The sequence below is a fragment of the Hirundo rustica genome, chromosome 8, assembly GCF_015227805.2.
Source record: "Hirundo rustica isolate bHirRus1 chromosome 8, bHirRus1.pri.v3, whole genome shotgun sequence".
Lineage (NCBI taxonomy): Eukaryota > Metazoa > Chordata > Aves > Passeriformes > Hirundinidae > Hirundo > Hirundo rustica.
This window is the reverse complement of record NC_053457.1, coordinates 9,488,220-9,511,201: the sequence shown is the minus strand read 5'-3', so window position 1 is coordinate 9,511,201 and position 22,982 is coordinate 9,488,220. Positions and strand designations below refer to the sequence as shown.

The following is a 22,982-nucleotide window of genomic DNA, read 5'->3' as shown; positions in this document are numbered from 1 at the left end:
CTGCAATGAACATGTTCTTGTGTGAACTGAAGGTGCATGTTTGTGTTTTGGAAGGTTTCAGTGCTACAAGTCTTTACAAACCCAGCATTTCACCATCACGTGCTTGCCCCAAACTTTAAACTGAAAATAGCATAAAAGTCAAAAGCACAACGAAGAGAGTAGAATGCTCTTTTATTGTTTAAAGGCCACATTACTCGTGGCCTAAAGATCAGCACTAATGAACCAATTCTATAGAATGCCATTTCTTGGCAAAAAAAGTATTAATTAGAACAAAGGCAAAAAATGTACTTGGACAAAACCATAGGGCCCAGAATCAAAATATAAGTTATTTGATTCGTTTGATCATTAACTAATTGCTCCTATGTACCTTTTAATCGGGAGTCCCCTCCAAAGGCACCACAACCCCAGTTTCCTGTGGCTATTGCAGAGAGATGTTGAGGCGGAACGTTGGGTCGAGAGAAGCCACAGTAGGCCTGCATGGACACAAGATCAGACATGGATTTCAGAGGCAACCTGATCTTCTAGCAATACCAAATTCAAACTGCTTCAACGTCAATAACAAAATGAATTAAGCAGGAAGACTTTTGCCTGATTTGGACCCATGTTAAAAATTAAGATACAGGTCATTAGTCCCAGGCATTTCATCACAGCTACAGGAAACTTTTCAGGAGAACCTGAACAGAAAATTAACTCAAGACTTAAAATGTTCTTTAAATACCAATCAGTCACCATTAAAAAAATCAGCCAAACCAACATGACTTATAAATGTTGCAGTGATCTACCATAATTTATTTTAAAAATCCAAACCAAATCAATACGCTGAAAATTGTACGCAGATCCTAATGCAAAATTCTAATTACCTGCACCAGTGAATTTAAGATATTAGTGAAGTTTACAAACTGTACTTAACTGTCTTTTTTAGGGCTAATTTCATTACCAACCATGAAGAAACAAGCTGATGAATGTTACTTTAGGCAGGATGCTAAAATTTCACAACTAGTTTAAATTAGCCCTTCAGCACTGTACATCATTTCAAGAGGGTATATTCCCTTTTCAGCTGAGAATTAGGGTGGTGTGTTCCTATGGTTGAATTTATTTAAAATACATCCTATAATATTCTATACCCTCCTGTACTGCAGAAAGGAGGGGGCTTTAACAACAGTAGCGTTGAGCTCTTATATTCAACACTGAAGCTAAAGCAGAGGCCCACTGCATCTGTAAATGTAGAATCACACTAAGGAGACTCATCAGCACGTTTTGATCCCAAAACCTGGCACAGCAGCAGAGTATAACTGAATTAGCATTCTTGTACTCCACTGCCCACTAAAAGAGCACTGCCACTGCCAGAACAGGCCACACACCTCTCACTACCTTATACTGGCCATGCAAGGCACTAATTCTGGCTCATTAACCTTCTTATTAACTTAGGAGAATCTGCTTTGTGAACTGGAGACTGATTCCAGACATAGCATGTCAGCAGATTAAATCTGTGCATGGGATAACAGCAAAGGCCTTGAAAACACTGGCACAGGTTGAAAGCTAAGGTCTCATAACCATAAACAGCTCACTGATGGCAATTACTAGTCCCTGTAAAAGCACAACCTTAAAACTGGGAAAAGACTGCTTTAGCTTCAACAAAAGAGCAGCAGCAAAGCAAGAAGGAAAACAAGTGACAGGCAAACCTCGGCTATGCAGATGATAAAGCACCTGCCACAGCTTGGGAAAGTAACCCAGTGCTCCCAAACATGATGCAGCATGTAACCCAGGGCAGAGACCAAAGACTGGGAAATAGCTCAAATATCTTAAAGACAAAATCCCAAATTAGGGACAGCTTTCCCTGTCAAAGACCTCTTCAGCCTGGCAACTTTGATGTGTGAGATTATCAAGGACCACAGTCACTGCAAAGTGCAGTTTTGTAACACAAAGCTGACTTAGGGCAGGGTCAAAGACTGACAACTTTGAATATATAATAATAAAGATTAATAATGTGCAAGAATTATTAGTAGTAAGAGTGCTAGTTTTGAATCTCAGCCCAGAAGTTTTGTTTAAAGGATTAAAATTGGCCTGCATTGTCAGTCTTCTTGAAGACTGTAAGCTCTGACTGACATTATACACACATATGTAGCTACAGCAGCTCTCAGCTATTGTGAAAATAAAGGGCATTTATGAACAGCTGGATCTGATCTCAAGAAACATGAATATGGGAAAAGGTAAACACCCAGGCAATACATCTATACCCCAAGAGCAAATAAGAAAGGTGGAAGCAAAGCAAATGGCACCATATTTATGAACTGCTCCATGCTAAAACATCAGGCACCTCCTTGACTGCAAGGCTGAGTAGGATTCAACAGCACAAATCATAGAAGAGCTAGAGCTGGAAGGGACCTTAAAGATTACCTCATTCCAACCTGCCTGCCATGGGCTGGGATGGGATTCACTAGCTCAGGTTGTTCAGGGCCCCATCCAACCTGGGACTGAGCACTCCCAGGGATGGGGCATCCACAGCTTCCCTTGGCAACCTGTTCAGTGCCTCACCACCCTCACAGCGAGGAAACTCTTCCTAATACCTAAATTAAACCACTGCCCCTTGTACTGTCACTATCTGCCCATATTAAAAGTCCCCCTCACTTCTTTTTATAAGCCCCTTTAGGTACTGATGGATAAAATAAGGTCTCCCTGAAGCCTTCTCTTCTCCATGAGCAACCCCAACTCTCAGCCTGTCATCTGGAAGCAGGACAGGGAAGAGTTAAAATGTATATCCAAGTTTCATTTATATTTTTGAAAGTTTTATAAAATACACCTTTGAATAGCACATCAAAGGACAAGAAATATATTTGACAATCTTTTGCTTTAACACTGGACAGCAAAACCCTGTCATATGAGACACAACTAAAAGAGAACTTCCTTAGATGAAGACAATAACAAAAAAATTTGAAAAGGCTCTATGAACATTAGACTGTTGTAAGAAGTTACTGGCCTTGTTGAGCTCTCTTCTAATTTTCTCTGGACCAAACTGATCAAGGGAACGTCTGAAGTTAAATGCATCTATAGCAACAATTTCAGTGTAGCGTCGTTGCCATTCATCCCTAAAATTGGAGGGGGGAGAAAAGGAGATGACATTAGTTGTTTAATATCAGCCATTTTACCCTGATTCAGAATGAGCAATTCCCTTCAGATCTTCTCTGTCAGAAGCAGCTGAAAAGGTGAACTCATAACAGACAATGGAATATTTTTTCTTTGTGGGTTGGGAATGAAAGCAGAATCAGAAATGAGACAGGCCTCCCCATAAATTTAGAAATACTCTGGCTAGACTTTGGGCATGAACGTGAAACAAATCTAATTACACAGCACTATTTATCAAGTATGTCAGAACTCTGCAAGGTCAGTGTTTCTCTGTCTTCCTCCGACATTTAAATGAGAGTACACTGTGTATGTTTCTATACCAAATGAGTAATTTTGTGTATACACTCTAATGACATTGCTGGAGAAATAAACTCAAGAGCTCAGAGCTTTCTACCCAGATTCACGGTATTGATTCTTATTTTGGCACACATCAGCTGCACTGTGGCATCTGAGGTATCGTTGTCAAACTTCTTGTGACATTGCAAACCATAGTTGAGTCAGTATCGTAACAAAAACGTGCGTTAAATACATACATCTATAAACTGTAAAAGATGTTGGTCTAAGAACTGACATAAGGGCAGGTACCACTTATTAGCATTAGTATGGCGTTACCAATATGACACAACTTTCTTAGCTTGTTGGCTCTACTGAAGAGAGCAACACCAAGCAAATATCCTAATAAAGCAAATGCTAGGAAATATTTAAAAGCACCAAGTTTTCAAATTTCTAACATTTATTTCTTCCTTCACTTAAAATACTTAAGTGGAACTTACCTAGGGGTGTTATCTTCGTGGCTCCTTGCCCAGCGGTAAGTCTCTGCATAGCCTGTGTACTCACTGTACTGCTCAGTACCTGAAACAAATGATTTTCCAGATCACATATAAAATATGTACATATTTTTTTCACTTGGCAAACCTTTGATAGGAATCACTGCTTCTCCAAATGAACACACAGAAGCAATGGGAAACAAAGAATTTGTATTTGCACCATAAATAAAAGATTTCCATGTAAATCTCCCTTCCCACGGGTGATGAGCAGCACCCACCACAGAACATTTCGAGTGCAGATCTACGTATGCTGCCCAGTATATAACAAGAAGTGTTCAGCACCAACGAACTACCTTTGTAAAAGCACAAAGACCCAAAAAACCAGTCTGGAACATACTTGGCTGCTCTTCAAAAAGTTGTCTCGGCAAGTAATAAAGACTGTCAGAAAGCAGCTCCTTAAGGCCACCAGTAATTTTAGCTCCTATGCTCTGCTACACCAACTCCTTTTCAAAGATTTATCCCAAGACAAAGAAAGAGTGTATCTTAACTGAGAAGAAGGATCATAACCTTTCTAAAACGCTGCCTTTCACCTCATTTTATAGAGCTTCAGGGCCTTGCTTCAAAACCTGGGCATTGCATAAACTCTTCAGAGAAATACCCTGAAGTAATGCCACAAAATCACACCTTTTCCCCCTGTTCTGAGCTCACAACAGCTGAGTTTCAGAAGCAGCCACAGAATGGTCTGTGTTGGAAGGGACCCCAAGGATCGAGTCCAGCTCTTCAGTGAACTCATGACTTTGGTGTTACTGGCACTGAGCTCTGACCAGCTGAGCTGACTTGTCTGGAGGTTCACGCAGGTATAGCTTGGCACAGTTATAAACAGTAAGAGTAGGAAGAGAACTGTTAAGCAACTCCTTAATTTGTGTCACCAGCTATGCCTATAAATAGAATGGGGAAAAGTAGGTTTTAAAGAAATGCAAGCTGACAGCACAAAGCATCTGATTACTAAGACAAGGATACTGCCTAACTATTGCACAGATCAGCAATACCCTGAGAATACTAATGGTCATATTTAATCTAAATTTTCCAATCCCTAAATAAAAATGCAATTGAAGTTGAACAATCAAAACCATAAAACTATTAACTTTAAACCTCACTGACAAGGAAATTTCAATGTTTACCTCCAGTAGTCTCAAGCATAGGAAACAAGCTGTTAGAAACTGTTCAGAATGATGCATATATGTCAAGATATTTTCCCCATTTACCCATATTGATTTTAACTGACAAGACTTATCAATGCTCATTTGACTCATCTGCCCTGTCACCCACTGATTATTTATTTAGTCTAGAAGATTAATCATTCTGAGGACACACAAATCTCACTCAAGGCTATTTTGAAAAGTTGATAGGCAAAATGAGAGGGATGGTAAGAGATTCCTCATCAAGTTCACTTCCTGATAAAAAAATTATCTGAAAAATGTGGGTAAGAAAATGTGCCTATGTATGCACACACATCCATGCCTTTGGACAAAGAACAACCACAAGCAGCTTCCAAATTCAGAAATCAGTCTTCTAATTGAATTGCAGGCTATCAGCCTTCACTAAGGCTTTTCCTGACATGAGTAAAATTCAGTTCTCTTGATATGCTTGGTGCAAATGTCTAAGCACAGAGCAAGAAAAGACAGATAAGGGAAGTATGTGACTCTTTTGAGAGCTCTCTTTAAAGGACAACCTAGCAGAACTTCCAGCTTGAAAAAGGAAACATTTCCTTTGGTGTCTAAGATGGGGAAAGAAAACCCTAGGTCATCGAGATACTGCACCAGGATAGATTAAATGATGAAGTATTAGGCTGGCTTTTTTAAGGTTCATTGTTTCTGTTAATTTTTATGGAAGTGTAGTGTCTGACGACAAAAGCAGCAGGAAAAAAACAAACAAGCAAATACACACATATATCTGTTAAAAAAAAAAATCAATACTGGAGAAACTCAAGGAAATCACACAGACTCTAAAGTCATGTCCCAGAAACCTGAAGTTAATGAAAATCAATGAGTTTTTATAAGCAAAGCTCTGGAAATTTGTCAGACACAAATGATTATTCGACTGGCAACGCTTTTGCCTGTGAACTACTGGGATACAAACTTCTGTAGCTGGGAGAACAGAAGCAGTACGGGATAAGCTGGATACTCTTCTTCCCATAAAAAAAAATAGAGGCTAGAAAAAGGCAAACCACAAATAAAGTTCCACCAGAACTTCAAAAACAAGCTACAAAACCTAGAAAAGCCTACCTAAAGTCAAAAGAATGTATATACAAGAACCATTCAAAAATCCATCCTTTGTGAGGCTTGTAAAAGTTACAGCATCAGACAAAAAGCAAAATTGCCAAGTGTCAGTGTTTATGGGGCCACACCAATTTAAACAGATTTGTAATTATGACTAAAAATAAACATACCTTTCTCAGACTCCATAGTCTAGCTTTACATTTGCATATGATCTGTACAGCATTATAATGTTTCTAGGGTTAGGAAAACAACCCACCATAGTGTTCCTCTAGTACTTCTAATGAGCTAGAAATTAGACCCCTGAAGAGGCAGGACCAGTAGCACTAAATAAAAAGTAGATGCAAAAATTGCAAGAGTTTAGTTTTGTAGTCACCAACATAAAGGCACATTTAGTGCCATAAGTGAGAGGAAGGTCCTTCCTTCCCTTTCAAGCAGTTCTTCCAATCCTTATCTCGTACCACCATTAGTCTTTGGCACAATCAGCCTGCTAAATCCAGCTGAAAACCAATTTTCCTCTCTGAGTAAATTTTCAGCCAAACCAATTACCTCATCTCATCTCATTTGCTGCCTGGCTAATGTGGTCAGAAGTCTCCAAAACTGCCCTGCTAGGATGCAGTCCTGACTGGCCATTGATAGATCTGTAGATTTAAAGCAAACAAAGAACACAGCTTCATCTGCTTTTAACGCTGTCTGAGGATATGTGAGCTCAAACAGGGGGAAAAAAGAAAGAAAAAAAAAATCTGAATGAAAACCACTCACACTTATTCACAACTCTACCAGAAATGCAGCTGTGGGAATCTCTGGTGTTGCTGCTGACATTTCTGTGGTACTTGTCTGTGTTTAAGAACTCGACTGTTTGCATGACCAGTTTCATTGCCATTACAGCAATGATCTTAAGCAGATACTGTGTAATCACAACAAATTTAATTTATCTCCCAATTTCTTGGGCTCCTCTGCAAATTTAAGCTATACAGTTATACCCATTAGGCCGCTGAGTCAAGATGCATCGCAAAGAATGTAATTTATCAAGAGGATCGTGACACAGAGGAGACTTGGCTAAGAACCAAGGTGGAAAAGCTCCAGGGATTAAATAAAAATGATGGAATGGATATTTCCATTAGAGCAGAAGTCCATATCCCAAATACTAATTGCAGAACACTGAAAGATAAAATATCAAGAATGATAAAATGTTGCTGCAGTGAAAAAACATTCTCACCTTTACTCGTCCATGCCAAATCACTATTTTTGTTTGCAGGGGAATAGAAGAAGGTCTTTCAAAACACTAATTTAGTGTTTCCCCCTAATCAGTTATTACCCAGACTGACAGCTGTGCTCTGCTTTTACCCTTCCCAAAAAAGTCTCTCCCAGAGGACAGTGCTTAAAGTGTGTTAATATAGTATCATATCCAAAATACAGAACAGAAGTCTCTGATGGCCAAGAACTTTTTTCCTGACTCATTTCTTTAAAATGTAATCACAAAAGCCGATTTATCAAAAACTTTTCACAGAAAAGGCATTAATTCTGGCAGAGTGGAAAAACAAAATAAAACACTATCTTAAAAAGATTACCAAGCATAAGACTGAAAACAAAAGATGCTCTGCCCAGTACGATCAATAACTCAGGACAGAATAAGACCTACAAGATTTAAGCTCAAATTTCTACTGTGTATGCATGTGAGAGAAAGAAGTGCTATTGATGGATTTTTCCAAGAAATGTGTTCTAATACCTACAGAAACTCTGGACTTTTGAGATAGCTCAGGTAACCAAGCCCAACATTTTTGCTATAGCAGACTGAAAAATATAAACATAGCCTATTATAATATTTACCCAGAGGATCTCTCTGATCATATATTTTTTCTTTATAGTTGCTTTTAGTGTAAATAAAGTAGTATTACAGCACCATTTTATTTCCTCAGTCATGAAAAATGCTCATTCATGTATAGAACTGAGACGTGCAGCATGACCTGGGCTGCTGCAGTTCTGAGCAGTGACATTTGGCTTTTCATGCTAACTGTTTTAATCCAGTGGATAATAAAACAATCCAAGCTCTATGACAGAGTGGGAAGCAAAAGACAAAACCCCTTCAGCTAAGCTCTGGCCAGACAGGACGTCTCCACACACAACCCCACAGTAACAAGCTGATTGTTTCTGATATAATTAGGAACCCATAACTAACTTACAAGTAACACAAACACATATGTGGAACTTACAAGATCAAAATCTTTCAGAGACAGTTCCTAGCTTTCTACCCTTTTCTAATGGATGCAAATTTTCTGCTCTTCCACCTCCTCCCCTTTAAGGTAATCAGAACGTAGCTCCTCTTCTTGAGAGTGTTTAATCCCACTGATCACATCAAATGTTACAAATTCAGGAGAGGAACAAAAACCCCACATCCTTTAACAGAAGAGAAGCTGGAAATTGTGGCTGTTACCTATATTGCCCATCGGCATTCTTTAGCTAAAGACACCAAGTCCTCAAATACATTTACAGAGGATAAAATAAGTTCTGCTTGCTGTCACTTCTCTTTTCTCCTTTCACAAAGCATCTGTGGAACAGTGTCCCTTGTGGTGTTAGGTGGGATGAAGTAGGAGGCTCTTTGTCAAATGAATATCAACTTTTTTTTCCTTTAATCCTCACAGCATTTAAACATACTAAACTTCAACTTGAAATATATTTTGCATATATAAAACCAGAATCCGATGTGAAACATTTTCTGCAAAGACTAACCTGTGATGATAAGACATTCATTGTGATCCAAGACTTCAGTGATGAGCCTTGATACAATCAGTTCTGGATTGATTAAAAACCGAATTTCTTCTTGTACAAGTCCTGTCCCAGTCACACCACCTCCAACAAAACGGTTTGCAAAATCAACCTACCAAAAATACATTCAGGAGGATTATGATAGAATAAGCAAAAAAAAAACCAAAAACAAAAACACCAAAAAAACCCAACTAACTTTTCATTACCAAAGTAAATAAATAAAATTCCGCACAAATTTCAATTATTGTTGAAATCTGCTGCTATCACTTAAAACTACAAGCAGCGAGTCTGATGAACATGATCATGCCTCTCTCTTTTTTTCCACTCAACTTCTCAGAAAACTTACGACAAATGAGACATTACAAAGCAAAGGCAATTTTGCATCTCAAACACTTGAAATCCAAGTTGTGTGGGTTTCCCTTGAAGAGGCACATATCTCAGAATAAAACACATTTCAGTAAATGTGAAAGATGAAAACAGCATTCTTTTTAGGGACATTAAAATATCATTAGCTTGTCCTTTAGAAAGCATTCTGCCTCAGCTGTCTACACTGGAGTATCTTTAGATTAGCACTGCCCCTATAACAGTTCTATACCCAAAAAACCCTCTAACGAATTCTTGACATGTACTAACTGTCTCTTACTAATTGTCCTTGAAATGCACTTGAACAAGGCAAATCATTTTGACTCGAAAGGTTTCCACTTGAAATAGAGAAGCTCTGGACTATTTTTTGCTGCAATAGTACATATTTTGCAAATTACATTTTCATACAGACAACAGTTTTAAAAGGAGTTTGTTTATTCAATGAAGTAATTAGTATTCACTCAAATTAACTGCCCATATAAATTTATAATTTTAAAAAGTTACTTCATCTTTCAAATGCTATTAGCTTCTTACTGGGTTTTATTAGGTAGCTGATGAGCACAGGTACAGGAGGGGGACAGAAGTTGCTGGGGTAACATGAACACCTGTGTAGATTACAAACTGACCCAGGAGGCAGAGTCCAAAGCACACCAAGAGCCAGCCACTACAGCGGTATGTGTTCCTTTAGTCTATCCTGGAAACACCAACACATTTCAGTTTTTTAAGATTTGCTAAACTACTATAAAAGTTCCATGAAAACCACTCAGGTGTGCAGAGTGCCAGGGCCCCGAAGCACTGTAACTGTGCTGAGCAGCTGAGCAGCCTCCCCTGGAGCCCCAAGCTTGTGCCAAACGAACACCTGCCCTGCCCTGGACCTCACCTGAGGCACAACAGCCCTGTGCTCTGCTGATGCTCACCAGACATCTCCCAGTGTCCTTGGTGCCCTGATGGCCCCCAGCCAGCCAGCAGGAGCTGTGATTGTCACCACCCCTACCCACTGAGGCTGGGCTCACTGTGGACTCCTGCACTGTCCTGCCTCGGTCACCCTGCTCCCTGCTGGAGTGACTGCTCTTCATCTGAGCAGAGATACTCTGTTTGGTAAGAATTGAAATAGCCAAGGGGAAAAATATCATATCCTAGGCAATACTCCCTTATGCAGACTGCAACACTAGAAAAATGGTCATTATTGAGCAATTGCTGAGTTCTTCATCATTTCAGCACACATTTGAGTGCTCAAGTTTCATAAAGTTATGAGACATTTTAAAATCTGGCCAAAAAGCATTTGCAGAAAAAATTCTCGCCTCCTTCCTCCTTCCAATGCAGTACTTGTCCCTGGCTAAAAAAGTTCCAATTTTTCCTCTTTTTTTGTAAAAGAATTCTAGAAGGCAGACCATTACAAAAAACCCCTACCCAAAACACCATAAAAAAGCAGAAATCAAACAACTAATTTGAAAACTCAAACATGTTTCTTCCTATAGATATGGACAGGACATCCTCCTTATGAATTTCTTTTGCTGACTGCCTCCCAGACTGAAACAGTGGTGCTGGCAGCAACAAGAAAGTCCCCTGGAGCACTGACCTGGTCACTGTCTGGGGCACGAGAATAATGTTTTTAAAATAAATTGAAACCCTTGACAAGTCATCAAGATTGCAGCCTGAATCTTTTGTCTTGTCAATCTTTGATCCTGGCTTGAACCAGGAGACCCGAAGCTGTCCAGGACTTGTGATTTTCTGTCAGCACTTTCTGTAACAGGTACACGTGCTACCTAGAGGAGCTGGGGAACATTGACAATACCAAGAACTGCCCATGGAATTAATTTCGATGGGGTTTTTTTCACTGCATAACATCTTGTCATTTAAGTCAATTGAGGATAAACAAGTAACTTTTGTTAAGCTGGCAGACCATGAAAGTATGACAAAAACATGGAAGCCACATGAACTGTTAGATGCACTTACCTGCAGCATACCTTGTCCATTACTTTCAATGGTGCCTTCATAGGTGATATGCAATCTAGATAGTTTTTTCTGAGATCTACCACAGAGGAAAAACATTGTACAGAAAGGATCATTTCAGAACCCCCACAAAAAACTATTCATTTTAAACCAAAATTCACCCAAACCCAAACAGCTTACACACCTTAAACATAAAGTGGTTAAAAAACCCAACAAAACAATAACCCTGACAGATTAAAGAAAACATGTTTACCTTGCAGAAACAATGTGGAAAAGTTTAACATAGCCATTTGTTCAGTTTCTCCACCTTTTACCATAAAACCCCAAATCTGAAGTGCTAAGTTTTTCTTGTTCCCCAGTAATGAAGCTGCAATACTTGTGTTCATGCTGGTCATTACTCATACTTCATTATATTTCCTGTCATTTCTTAAATCAAGCCGTCCCTCTCTTCTTCCCCCCTACTCAAGCAACAGCACCAAAGATATGCTACTGTTTTAAAACTCTAACTAACACTTGTTTGCTTTGCAGACAAACATATGGGAAAACTCAGGACACAAACTGCTTGTGGCAATTCACCCACTGCCCTCTGTATTTCTTTCTGCAACAGTCCATAGCGAAGATTGTTTTCTGCAGTACTTCTACACCTGAGTCAATTCCAAATGAATGACATTCAGTTATCATGGACTTAAGAATTTTCTTACATTAACAGGATGTTTGACTTACCTCTCCCAGTCTGGAAACTCCTGGAGACACTGCCTTGTAAACGTCACCAATCCCGTGGGCTCTACAAGCAAACCAACCCCAAAGGAAAATGAGTTAAGTGTGGGAGCTCAGCCCTTAGATCATCTTAACTGGCAAGCTTTGAAAACTACAAACATCATTCTTGGTAGATAACAAGAGCTTAACTTTCCTCAAGAGTGACTGATTTGTCCCCTGACAGCCCATGCTCTAATTGAAGACATGTAACATGAAGACCAAAATATTACTTCTCTTTCCACTTTGCAGTTTGAGTATTTTAGTTTTTCCAGATCTAATAAAAACTATTTAAAGGATTTTCACTTTAGCAGCGCTAAACACTACTAGAAAGACCTGGTAGTTGAAGGAAAATGTGCAGCTTTAGAGAAAAAGAGATTGTGAGCCTTTAAAATCAACAACTGTTCAGCGTCAACACACAATCCAGAAAGCATTCCACCTATGGAGGGAGGAAGCAGCAGCTCATATTTCCAAGAGAGTCCAAGTACATCAATAAGCATCCAGTGTTAACAGATTCCAAAACAAGCAGTTTTTAACCCTGCCAGGATGCAAGTGAAATTCAGCATTCTAACTGAGAAAAGACTCCTGCCCTCGAGGGAAAAAGAGGAGCTGTTGCTCATTACAGGAAGGATGCAGTATCATCTTTTCTCCTTATTTCACTCAAAAAAGTTCAGTTTGTAACAGAAAGGAAATATCAACATTTTATTAGGTGATATCATCTTAATAAAAACTTCAATTAAGACTTATTTCTCTGCTACAGTAAGTCCACTGTGATTTGTGAAGACATTAAGAACAGTATGTAAAGCACAAATGCATCCTTCTAAAAAAGCCTTTAAGTGATCCTAAGCTTTGTTTTAAAATTTAGGTTAAAAAAGGTTATTTTCTCTGAAAAAAGTGCCTAGCTTTCAAGAATAGTAATTGAGTGCTCTTTCATAAGGGAATTCTGCTATCCATTGTGGTATTCTACAAATCAAGCATCTACCTTTTGAGCACAAAGTCTTCAGTTTGCACTGTGTTCTGTTACACAGAACTCAATTATTATTTACTACAAAAAGAGTTACAAAAGTATTACAGTAATTTAGCAAACTAAGTTACTTCAGCCTAACTAATTCCTGGGACCAAAAAAAAAAAAAGAGAAATGGGGTATTTTAAAGGTAAAATAGGAATTTTTAATTCAAGAAAAGAACATTCAAGAATCTCATTAAATATTATTTTAAGTTATAATGTTAGGAAATCTAATATGGTCATTTCATAAAGCACGTTCCCATGAGACTTCACATGCTCAGGGGCTCAGGGACAGCTACCTAAATTTAGGATTTGGTTTGCACAAAAACATTATTACTCAAGTATTAAAAAAAGCTGGTACACTGCATCTCTTCTCAGTCCCACACATAGATCACAAGTTACATTTCACCTCAGAGATTTAATTCTATTGATATTGCCTAAAGTCTGACAGCTGAAATAGGATATAGCTGCATTTATTTTGCGGTGAATTAAAATGATGAAGACAGTCTGAACCAAGTAAGGGGCTTTCATATTTAATAGTTTAAAACTGTCTTTCTTTTAAAACAAACCCTTCTGAGAAAGTATGAAGTTAATAGTAAAATGCTGCCAGGTAAAGAAGAAGTTCTTTTAAAAAAGACTTTTGTAAGGGTGTTGCTGCAGATCTGATGCATGCTACTACAGTAAAATCTCTTTCTCCTCAAAAATGCAATATATAAGCTATGGTAGTTATCACAAAAATAAATAAAATAATAAAATAAATTATGCAAATCTGTGGTAATAACAGAAGATCTGACTATGCACTGAATTCTCCAAGAGCAGGAGATGTCTCATATCTTGCTATCACTTGTTTAACTTGAACTGGACAAACTTAAAAACAGCTTTGCTTTGGAACCATAGAAGGGAAAAACCTGAAATACCAACACGAGTAGTGGAAAATCCCTCAGAACTACAAACATTACAGTCAAAAGACTAAATATGCATTCTGCAGGAAAAGTGAAGCTTGATTCAAAATCTTTAAGCCTCTTATTTTAATGGCTGTAATGGTGCCAAGTTCCCTCTACTTTGATGTGGTGAGGCAAGTGGTTGCATATATTATGAGCATTATATATACACGCATATTTATATCTACACACGTACACAACGATATACACACACTTTATATACATATATCTGCGGGGGTCTAAAAATATATTTCTGTATTTTACACACACCTCATATACACGTACATATATATTTTTATATATTTTTATATTTATATATAAAAATATATATTTATCAGAAAAAATAAAAAAGAATGAGCTCTGGCAAATAATTTGCTTGCATGCATCATACATATGGCAAGAAGTGCCATTAGTATGAATACCAGTGAACTTTGCAAGCTGTCTTTTGTTAAATACTTCCATCATGGCTGTGTAGCCATTTTTAAATTTAATGGGATTAAATTTTTAATTTATCTGCTTTGCAACTCAAAAAAGAATAAAGGATATACTTCTTTCTGTGACTCTTCTAAAATAGCAGAAAAGGGTCTTAAGTTTCTCAGGCTTTCTTGGTGACCTCCCTTCAAACAACCTGAAAAACAGGAAATAAAAGCAAACAATTAGATGTCAGGGATGTAGTGCAGAGCAATTAGCGCTACTTACTAACTGCAATTTGATTTTTTGTAATTATTATGCACACATTTCATTAGCCTTGCATTTAAGTACTGTACTGCAGAAAGAACCCTCTAGACAGCCCCTCTGTAATTCAAGATTTTAGGACTAATGAGTTTATTGACTTGCTATATTTCTGATGAAGATGCCAAGTGAACGCTTCCCTCACTTGCACCAATTTGGTATTACCAAGAAATGTAATTTCAATATGAACATTTGGGAAAGCTAGTTTTATTTGCAACAAATTGAAACGTTTAACAGGCCATTAAGTGACCAAGGGGTGAAAACATATATTTTGAGTACTCCAAGACCTAAATGTCACCCTCCTTTAAGCTCAGGGAGTTGCTCAGAAGAATTAATGCAACCTTGTTGCTTTCAAGAGCTGCACTGCACCAGCAACATCTCTAAAGAAAAGAACCTTCCCCCAACAGAAATGGCTCCATCCACTGGGCTGTTACAGCCATTCTAACAGCCATTTGGAAAAAACCTAAGCATTAAAAGGAAGGATCCTATTTTTAGCCATTAAGTGAATGTATTCTTTTAAGGTTAGCTGAAATACTTTTACTGCATCATCTATCTTCCAGCATAACTTAATTTCACTTCCAGCAGAGTGACAAGGCATTGTTATTGGCAACATATAATGGAATTTATCTGGAAGGAAGAACGGCAGCGACTTCAGAAATAATACCCTTTGAATAGGAAGATGTTTGATCCACTGAAAGCCCTGGGGATAGAAGATTCTCCCCCAATAAACAGTCTAAGTAAAGCAATGACACAACATTATTCATTTGTTTCTGTGTAGTGGAATGACAATCTGCCTTTAAAACCAGAATGCTGAGAGGTGAATTGAACTAGATTCAGCAAGGAAGTGGACTAGATTTTTTTTTTTTCCTGCATTTAAAAATCCTTATGATGTACACAGGCTGAAGAGATAATTGCATCCAAAATCTATATTAAGTCACAAAGGTTAATTTTATTAGCACGCTAGTCTTTGAACAGCGAATCAGGACTTCAGGAAGGTAAACTCCAGAATTTTAACAGTCTAAAATGGGCCTACATGCAAATTCTATCAAGGCCTCGAGCATGCATAGGTAAGAAAGGGTTTATAAAAGGAGTTAATGTGTGCATTTGTGTGCAGGTGTTGCCTAAATTACCCCAGCCTCTTACCTGGAAGTCTCATTTCATATGAAGCCTTTAAGCAGGTTAATTTATCTGTCAGTCTGATCATGCCTTTACTAATTTTTTTGCCTCTCCACATCAAAGTGACACCTTGCTTACACTGCAAACTCTCATGAGAGAAATCTTCATGTCACAAAGGCAATATGTGATTCAGTGTAAACAGCAGGCTGGGAAGGAAAGGTGCACAACTATGCCTGAAGTAAGTCAGATCAAGCTAAAACCACTCATATTTGTGAATGCAACAGGAAAAGCAAGTGATATTTACATGATTCAAAAATGGCCTGGTCCTGTCCCATTAACTTAAATGAGGATATCACATGGCAAAGTTACAAACTTTTTAACCTTGAAGCTTATTTCTGAAATAATCAATTAGACAAAATTACGGAAATTTTATTTTTGAAGCAAATATTTTAAAGAATAAAGCTACATGAAGGCGTCACTAAGATATTAAATAACATAATTCTTCAAGTGCTAAGACACAGATCCTACTAAAAATCCGCCCAAAAATCAAAGTGGAGACTACATAATTTCCTGACAGAACCGCCTAGGGCCAAAACCCATTAATTTCAATTAAAGAACTCATCCAAATGAAGTGCACTGTAAATCAAATGCAAAGCACTGCAAGTCCACCTTCAGGTGAAGTAATTGAAATCTTACTGGCGACTGCGTACGTAAGCTTTGCACAGCACGTTCCCCTGCCATGCAGGTACTTAATTCATCAGCCTCAGGAGCTGAGAAAGCTCCAGGACTGATCGCCAAACTCATCTCTGGCTCTCCAGCCAAGCCAGGGGAGGAGCAGTGTTAATCAAACAGAAAACCTCTACAAAGATACATTTAACATTTGAGGCCAGAGATTTTAAAACGTAAGAAAGTAGACGCGTGAACTTGGTGTTTATGACATTGCAGATTGTTAAAGTCATTGTGGATGAAAGAAAAATCTTTCCTGGCAAATATTCAGACACTTTTATGTTCTAAAGAGAAATCCAATATATGAGAAATAAAATACTGAAAATAGTAAGAATTAATATTGGGAAAATGCAAAACAACTCTAAGTAAACATACAGGAAAATTACAAGGCAAGAGTTCATACTATGTCAACAATTATTACAAAAACACGCACATATTTTTGCACGAGCATTTTCCTAAAACTTTTGGGGTGGAAAAAGAAGCATTTAAAAAGTGCAATCAATATCCTGGTTTTTGCAGTCTTGACTGTCAATTCAAAATTGTCATATTTGCAACTAACATTTCCACCTTCTAAAGCTGGAGTCAAAAGCTCCAAAGAACCTACTCCCAACTCCTCCCAGTGCTGAGGCAAGTGGACTTCAAACTTGCAAGGAACTTCAAAGGGTGCGTTGAAAACGACACAAGAGAATAATTATTTAAGAACATTAAGAGCTACACAAAAGTGACCTTGGCTTGCATGGAGTTTACTGGGGAGAATTTGAATCAGCTTAAGTAAACAGTTCCCAAATACTTGTTTCTGATTAAGCTAAAATTAGAATACAGTATTTACCTGTAAAATTGAATTTCCAAGGAGTTAAATTGCTCCCCGATGTTACTCTTCAGAACTGGCTCCAGCAGGAGCCATTACAATCACATGATTTAATCTCCCAGTTCAATAATTTCATAATGATATTTCCATATCCAGGCTGGGCTTCACCTGATTGTTTCTTTTCAAAGAAAATAATCATGTCTTTACATTGAATTTGGAACCTATTGTAAGACCTAGAAAGGTGCACACACTGTAACAATCCACAAAAATGTGTAGTATGGATCATACTTCAAAGAATAATTCCCATTCATAAATCCACAGCATTCCATGGAAGTGTGGATATACAATTTTGTACTTGTGATCCCTACAATTAACCACGTGTTCTGTTTAGTCCACTACCCTGGACACTAAAAGTGTCTTTGTCTTTACTACCGGACTTGAAGAAGCACTCGTGTTGTTTCTTATATTTTAGTGTGATCTCACTAAAGACAACGGAACATCTGAGAAGTACAAGACATTTTGCTAAAACCTGATTCTCTACAAATAAAAGTCAAAGAAGGATTTATATGGAGGTCAGATGGATGGATTAATTTCACCCAGTAAAGGGACTGAGCAGGGGGAAGGATGGAAAGTTAAGGCAGAATGGATAGACATTTCCCTCCACCTCAAGAACATAGCTAATCACTAAACAGTTTTAGTCTAAGGTACTGGATGACAAAACACCTGGAAAAGAGGGTAAACCAAATATCTTCCTTCTTCTATCTTGTTGCATTTCAAGCCTATGCTTACCTGATGTATATATACCTGTAGGGATGGAAGTAATATGCTTAAGCATGTTACTGTCAAACTTGTATTGCCCTCCATACGATTGAGGGCTATTTTGATTAAGTGCCTGAGCATCCTCAATGGGAACCACTAAAATTTCAGGCTGATACACAGCACCCTAAAGGAAGAACTAATATAGTGTTGAATGGTCCAATAACCTCATCATTTAGGATTGCATCAGCTGCACTGGGGAGCACATAAGAAGCAACCCTTCCATCTTTCTCCTGCAATTCCCAACCTTTTGGAATAAAAACGTGGAGTTCCAGGAACAAAAGAGAAATATAAAACTCTCTTTTTCAAAACCAGTATCATATTTCTAATGAAGTATTTTTTGAGCTTTGACTTCCAGTGCTAAGCACACCTTATCAAAACGGTTTCAAAAGGATTCTCTCTCAGTATGATTTGACATTTTTTATTCAATTGTGCTCAAGGCAACCTTAGTCAGATCCACATTAAGGACTGCCTATGGATATTAGTGTATCGAAGGTCAAGCAAGGCTGTGTGCATTAATGTGCCCAGAGAGAGCGGAGCTCACCATGGCAGATTTGGAATGTGTCTATAATTATGTGTGCTTATCACACAATTGCATGAACAGACAACATTTTCATTCTCTAAATATATGAAAGCAAACCTGTTTACCATATAGGAATGACTAGAATTGCATTAATTACCCATATTCTTTGCCTTAATTGTTTTCTGAGAATGCTGTTTTGTTGATTATTTGCTGGGTGGGGTTCCCCCCCACAGAAACATTTATCTGCCTTTTAAAATGGAGTTTAAATCTGTAAAGTTTCACTTCAGTGAAAAAAATAGGTGATAGGACCAGTCAAGGACTTTTCATGAAGAATGGAGCTGCAACAAGTGTTTCATTGCTATAATTTATGCTTCTCTTCCCAAGTGAAACAAACTACACTACATTTTGTAAAGAGCAATACCCCAGACCCACTCTGGTCTCCAGGAAGAATATATAGGCTGCAGGAAGAAAATAGTTTTGTCCCACTCATTAAATAAAAAACATTTTGAAGTAGTGGTTATTTCATCTTTATCTCATCCTTTCTAAATTTTTTGTGCATTTTATAATGTAATATATTAGTAAAGGAGTACATGTATGTAATTCCTAAGTAAATAAATACAAATACATTGGGTTCCATACTCAAAAATATTTTACTGATAGGCATGTGTGGTCAAAAAAGTTTGGAGACCACTGCCCTAGACAACTTTAAATATAAATAGTTAAACATCAATTAGATAACGCAAGATAAGGAAACCTTAGCAAATTTAAAATGGGACATTCTTAATCCAACATAAAATATAAACCGTTACTATAAAGTCCTGCAGTCACTGAAAATATTTTAAGTGAGAATTAGAAGGAAAACTATTCAGTATATTACAACTTTATGAAATTAGGACTTGATGGAAATCAAAAGCAGAACGATCCAAATGAGAAATACCTCCCAGAGAGATGAAAGGCAGGCAAACTGACCATCCCTCTGACAAACGAAAGGAAATGCCACTGCCCACATCTCGCATTTCCTGACAGAAAAAAGAGCACAACCTCACACAAGTCAGGTGCAGCAGCCCTGGTTCTGCTTTGCTGGTGCCTGGTGTGTGCCTCTTCCACTCAACACGAATTCTCTCTTTCTGTATTAAAACTGCTTCCTTCCCTCAGCTTACAAAGAATGTCATTTTAGAGTTTCCTAATTTCCTTCATATCAAAGAGGAGGAAAACAAAACATTCAATATTTCAATCTCATGGGCAATCTCTTCTTTATTGTGATGTGTCAGAGGTACAAGCTGTCATCATCTGAGAAGTTATTTAAGAACTCTGCACTGTTCAACAACCTTATGTTCAATTAGAATTTCATTTCTAGATTAAATAATGACTTTTAAGATGTGTGTAAACAAAAAAATGGAGCAATGTAATTTTGTTGGGAAATCTAGATGCAAAAAAATCTTTCATCTCACACTCTCCCATATACTCATATCTCTCTTCTCTGTGCTTTCCATTATGTAGTTCTGTTTATTGTGGCAAGTAACTTGGCGCATTATAAATCTGTTTAACGAAAGGTTTGGGTGATTTATGAGTCTTAAAATACATCAGGTTGATATCTGAACTCGATGAAATGATAAGATGCTAACTGCAAGTACTAGACAATAGCGGGGTAAAATGTTTTACCCTGGGGATTTAAAACATAGGACAACCAACAGCATGGAACAACTAAGTTCTGGAATACATGACTATATTTACTAAGCTAAAAAACATCCAGATTCAGTACTGTTTTAATCACTACAGCAAAGTAATTACGCCAGATTCATAAAAATAGTGTCCTTTTGAAACTGTCTACTTAAAGAGTGTTTCCAAATTTAGCAAACACAAATGTTGATTTAATTTTTTTACATAAAATTATACTCAAAGTAATCCATCTGAGGCTAATCAATTCACATGCCCAAAGTAGGCATAAGAGAATGAGTTTGGTAGGATCAGTGCCCTTGAACTCAGAAAATCTAGAGCCACTTATCAGAGGAGCAACACATCTCAGTCCAAACCAAGTTCTCTCAAAGTCATCAGATAACTTATTCGCCAGAGAATATTCATTAGTGTTGTGAAATTGATGTTGTTTATGGAGAGATAATTGCATTACTGGTAAATTAGATTTCAATTCTACTGCATAAATGTACCATACAGTTTCCCATTTCCTTTCATATATTATATATTCCATAAAAGAAATACGTCTTAACTATTGTGTTTTTCTCCTCATTTCCAATCACTCGAAATTACTTTAAAGGTTTGTTTGATAAAGATGAAGAAATTCAGTCCCAGTGGGATACTGGTGCTTTCAGACCAGAGCATGCACTAATGTACGTGCCAGAAGGTCCACCAGGCTCATGTTGTTACTGCCTTCAGTTCTGAATTCAACCCCAGTGGCTCTAAGGGGAGCTATCACATCTCCAGTTTAACTATGGAGCTCTTGAACAAGAAAAATGGAAGAGTTCTTCTAACTTGACACAACAGCTAAAACAGATCTGTAGCAGGTCAAAGACACAGCAGAATCAAAACAGGTCCTTGACAAGCCTGTGTCGTTTCCAGAACACTGATTCAATATTGCAGACATTTTTCCTCACATTTTGCTTTCACATAAAACCAAACTAGACAGTTTCCTAAACTACCAAATTCTATAGTGTCTATAGTGTAATTACAACCATCAACACAATCAACTAATTTAAACTCTGCAACCAACACGATGAATGTAAAGAGTCAATGCAATTCAGGCTCTACATTCAACCAGAATGCAACTGCCAAGAAAAATACATCAATAAGAAAAATAAAATGGCCAATTCAATTATTTCTTTCTTTTGTGATGGGTTATTTTGGAATAAAGCTCCCCAATCTTCGTCATCATATATATTATAGCAGTGTATTTTTAAAAAGAAACATGAAACACTTTAAATTTATCTTGATATTTTGAACAGAAGCAATATTTTATGCTATTTAGTACGATCTAATGTTTGGCCACTAAACGGATGTCATTCTACCTACTCGAATTCATAAATATTAAAGCTCTTAAATGATGAATTCCTTTTGATCAACTATATTTGAAATTAATTATGTTATTAATGACTTAAGGCTCATAATAGGCTCATCCCTGCCAAGCAGAAAAGGGAAGAATTCAATTAAATTACTGAGTATTTAATTATACACAGGTGACTTTCAGTCTGTAGCAAGATAAGGAATCAAAACGGACAGTCAGTGTCACAACACACCATTAAACCAAGTGCTTCAGCGTCAAAAGAGGAATGGCCACATGATTCTCCTCTCATTTGGCAAGACCAGCACCAGGGGAGGAGAGGTAAAGCATTGATGATTTATGTTAATGCTAACACACACAACAGCCTTCCTCCCAATCAGCTGCACTTATGTCTCTGTGAGCCTTAAATTTTAAACCACCCCACAGTCACTGTCTTGTTCTGTCAAACAGATTTGTACCTGGAGGGGAGTAGGGGTAGAACTCACAGTATGGTAGTTAATAGCACATAAAAACCTAAAGCAGGGAGAAGACTGGGAGGAAGGAAGGAACATATCAGCATTTAAATGTAAAAACTGTAATTATTTTATAGTGTATGAAAAGGTACTAATGTTTAAGTCTGCATCAAGTGACCTGATAAAAGATTGCTGTGTAAAACCAAAAACACAAGTGTGTTTCTAACTTAGAAATTGCAAATTTCAGTTTTTCAGTCTCAGAGATTTGAGGGGACAAATGGAAGCCTTTTGTAAGAATGCAGACAGGACATGGATAAAGGAATTGAGGAACATCACCTTTGCTAAAGAAAAACCCCTCAAATGCATCCGTGCCCTCAGTAATTTGGCTTTGTTAGGGAACAACAGCAGATTATTTTTGATACCTTAAGAACAAAGTCATTTGTTCATAGTCATGTAGCAAATGAATTATGCTGAGGCAAGAACTAAGTCTGAAAAAAGCTACAGACCATAATACTATGGGGACAAAAGGTTGGTGTGTGAACAATCTGTTATGCCCATCCCTAAGCAGACAGAACAGAGCAGCAGCCTCCAAAGCCTTTACATCAAAACATTTTTATAAGCAGGAAAAAGAGTCACAGATGTTTTAACTTCAGTCATTACCTATTGCCTTTTGAGTACATCCAGCTTCCCAAAAAGCTTTTTGTTTTAAAGCTGAAAACAAACACTGCAGTGAACCAAATCCTGTCATCTTTACAAGGCTGAAATAATAGCTGAAAACATGACAGTTTACTATGTCCTTGCTACTAAAGAAGTAACTTTGCAGGGCAGGCAAATACAGGGTTGACAGGC

At 37.6% G+C, this 22,982-nt stretch overlaps 1 protein-coding gene across 1 annotated transcript in view; it reads right to left on the bottom strand.

Annotated features, from left to right (window-relative positions):
* PARG (poly(ADP-ribose) glycohydrolase) overlaps positions 1–22,982 on the bottom strand; it is a 60,726-nt gene that overhangs the window by 7,056 nt on the left and 30,688 nt on the right. The window contains 7 exon segments of the mRNA XM_040071208.2: positions 368–473; positions 2,978–3,086; positions 3,897–3,975; positions 8,897–9,044; positions 11,252–11,327; positions 11,972–12,032; positions 14,496–14,575. Coding sequence (XP_039927142.1) covers positions 368–473; positions 2,978–3,086; positions 3,897–3,975; positions 8,897–9,044; positions 11,252–11,327; positions 11,972–12,032; positions 14,496–14,575 — 659 coding nt within the window.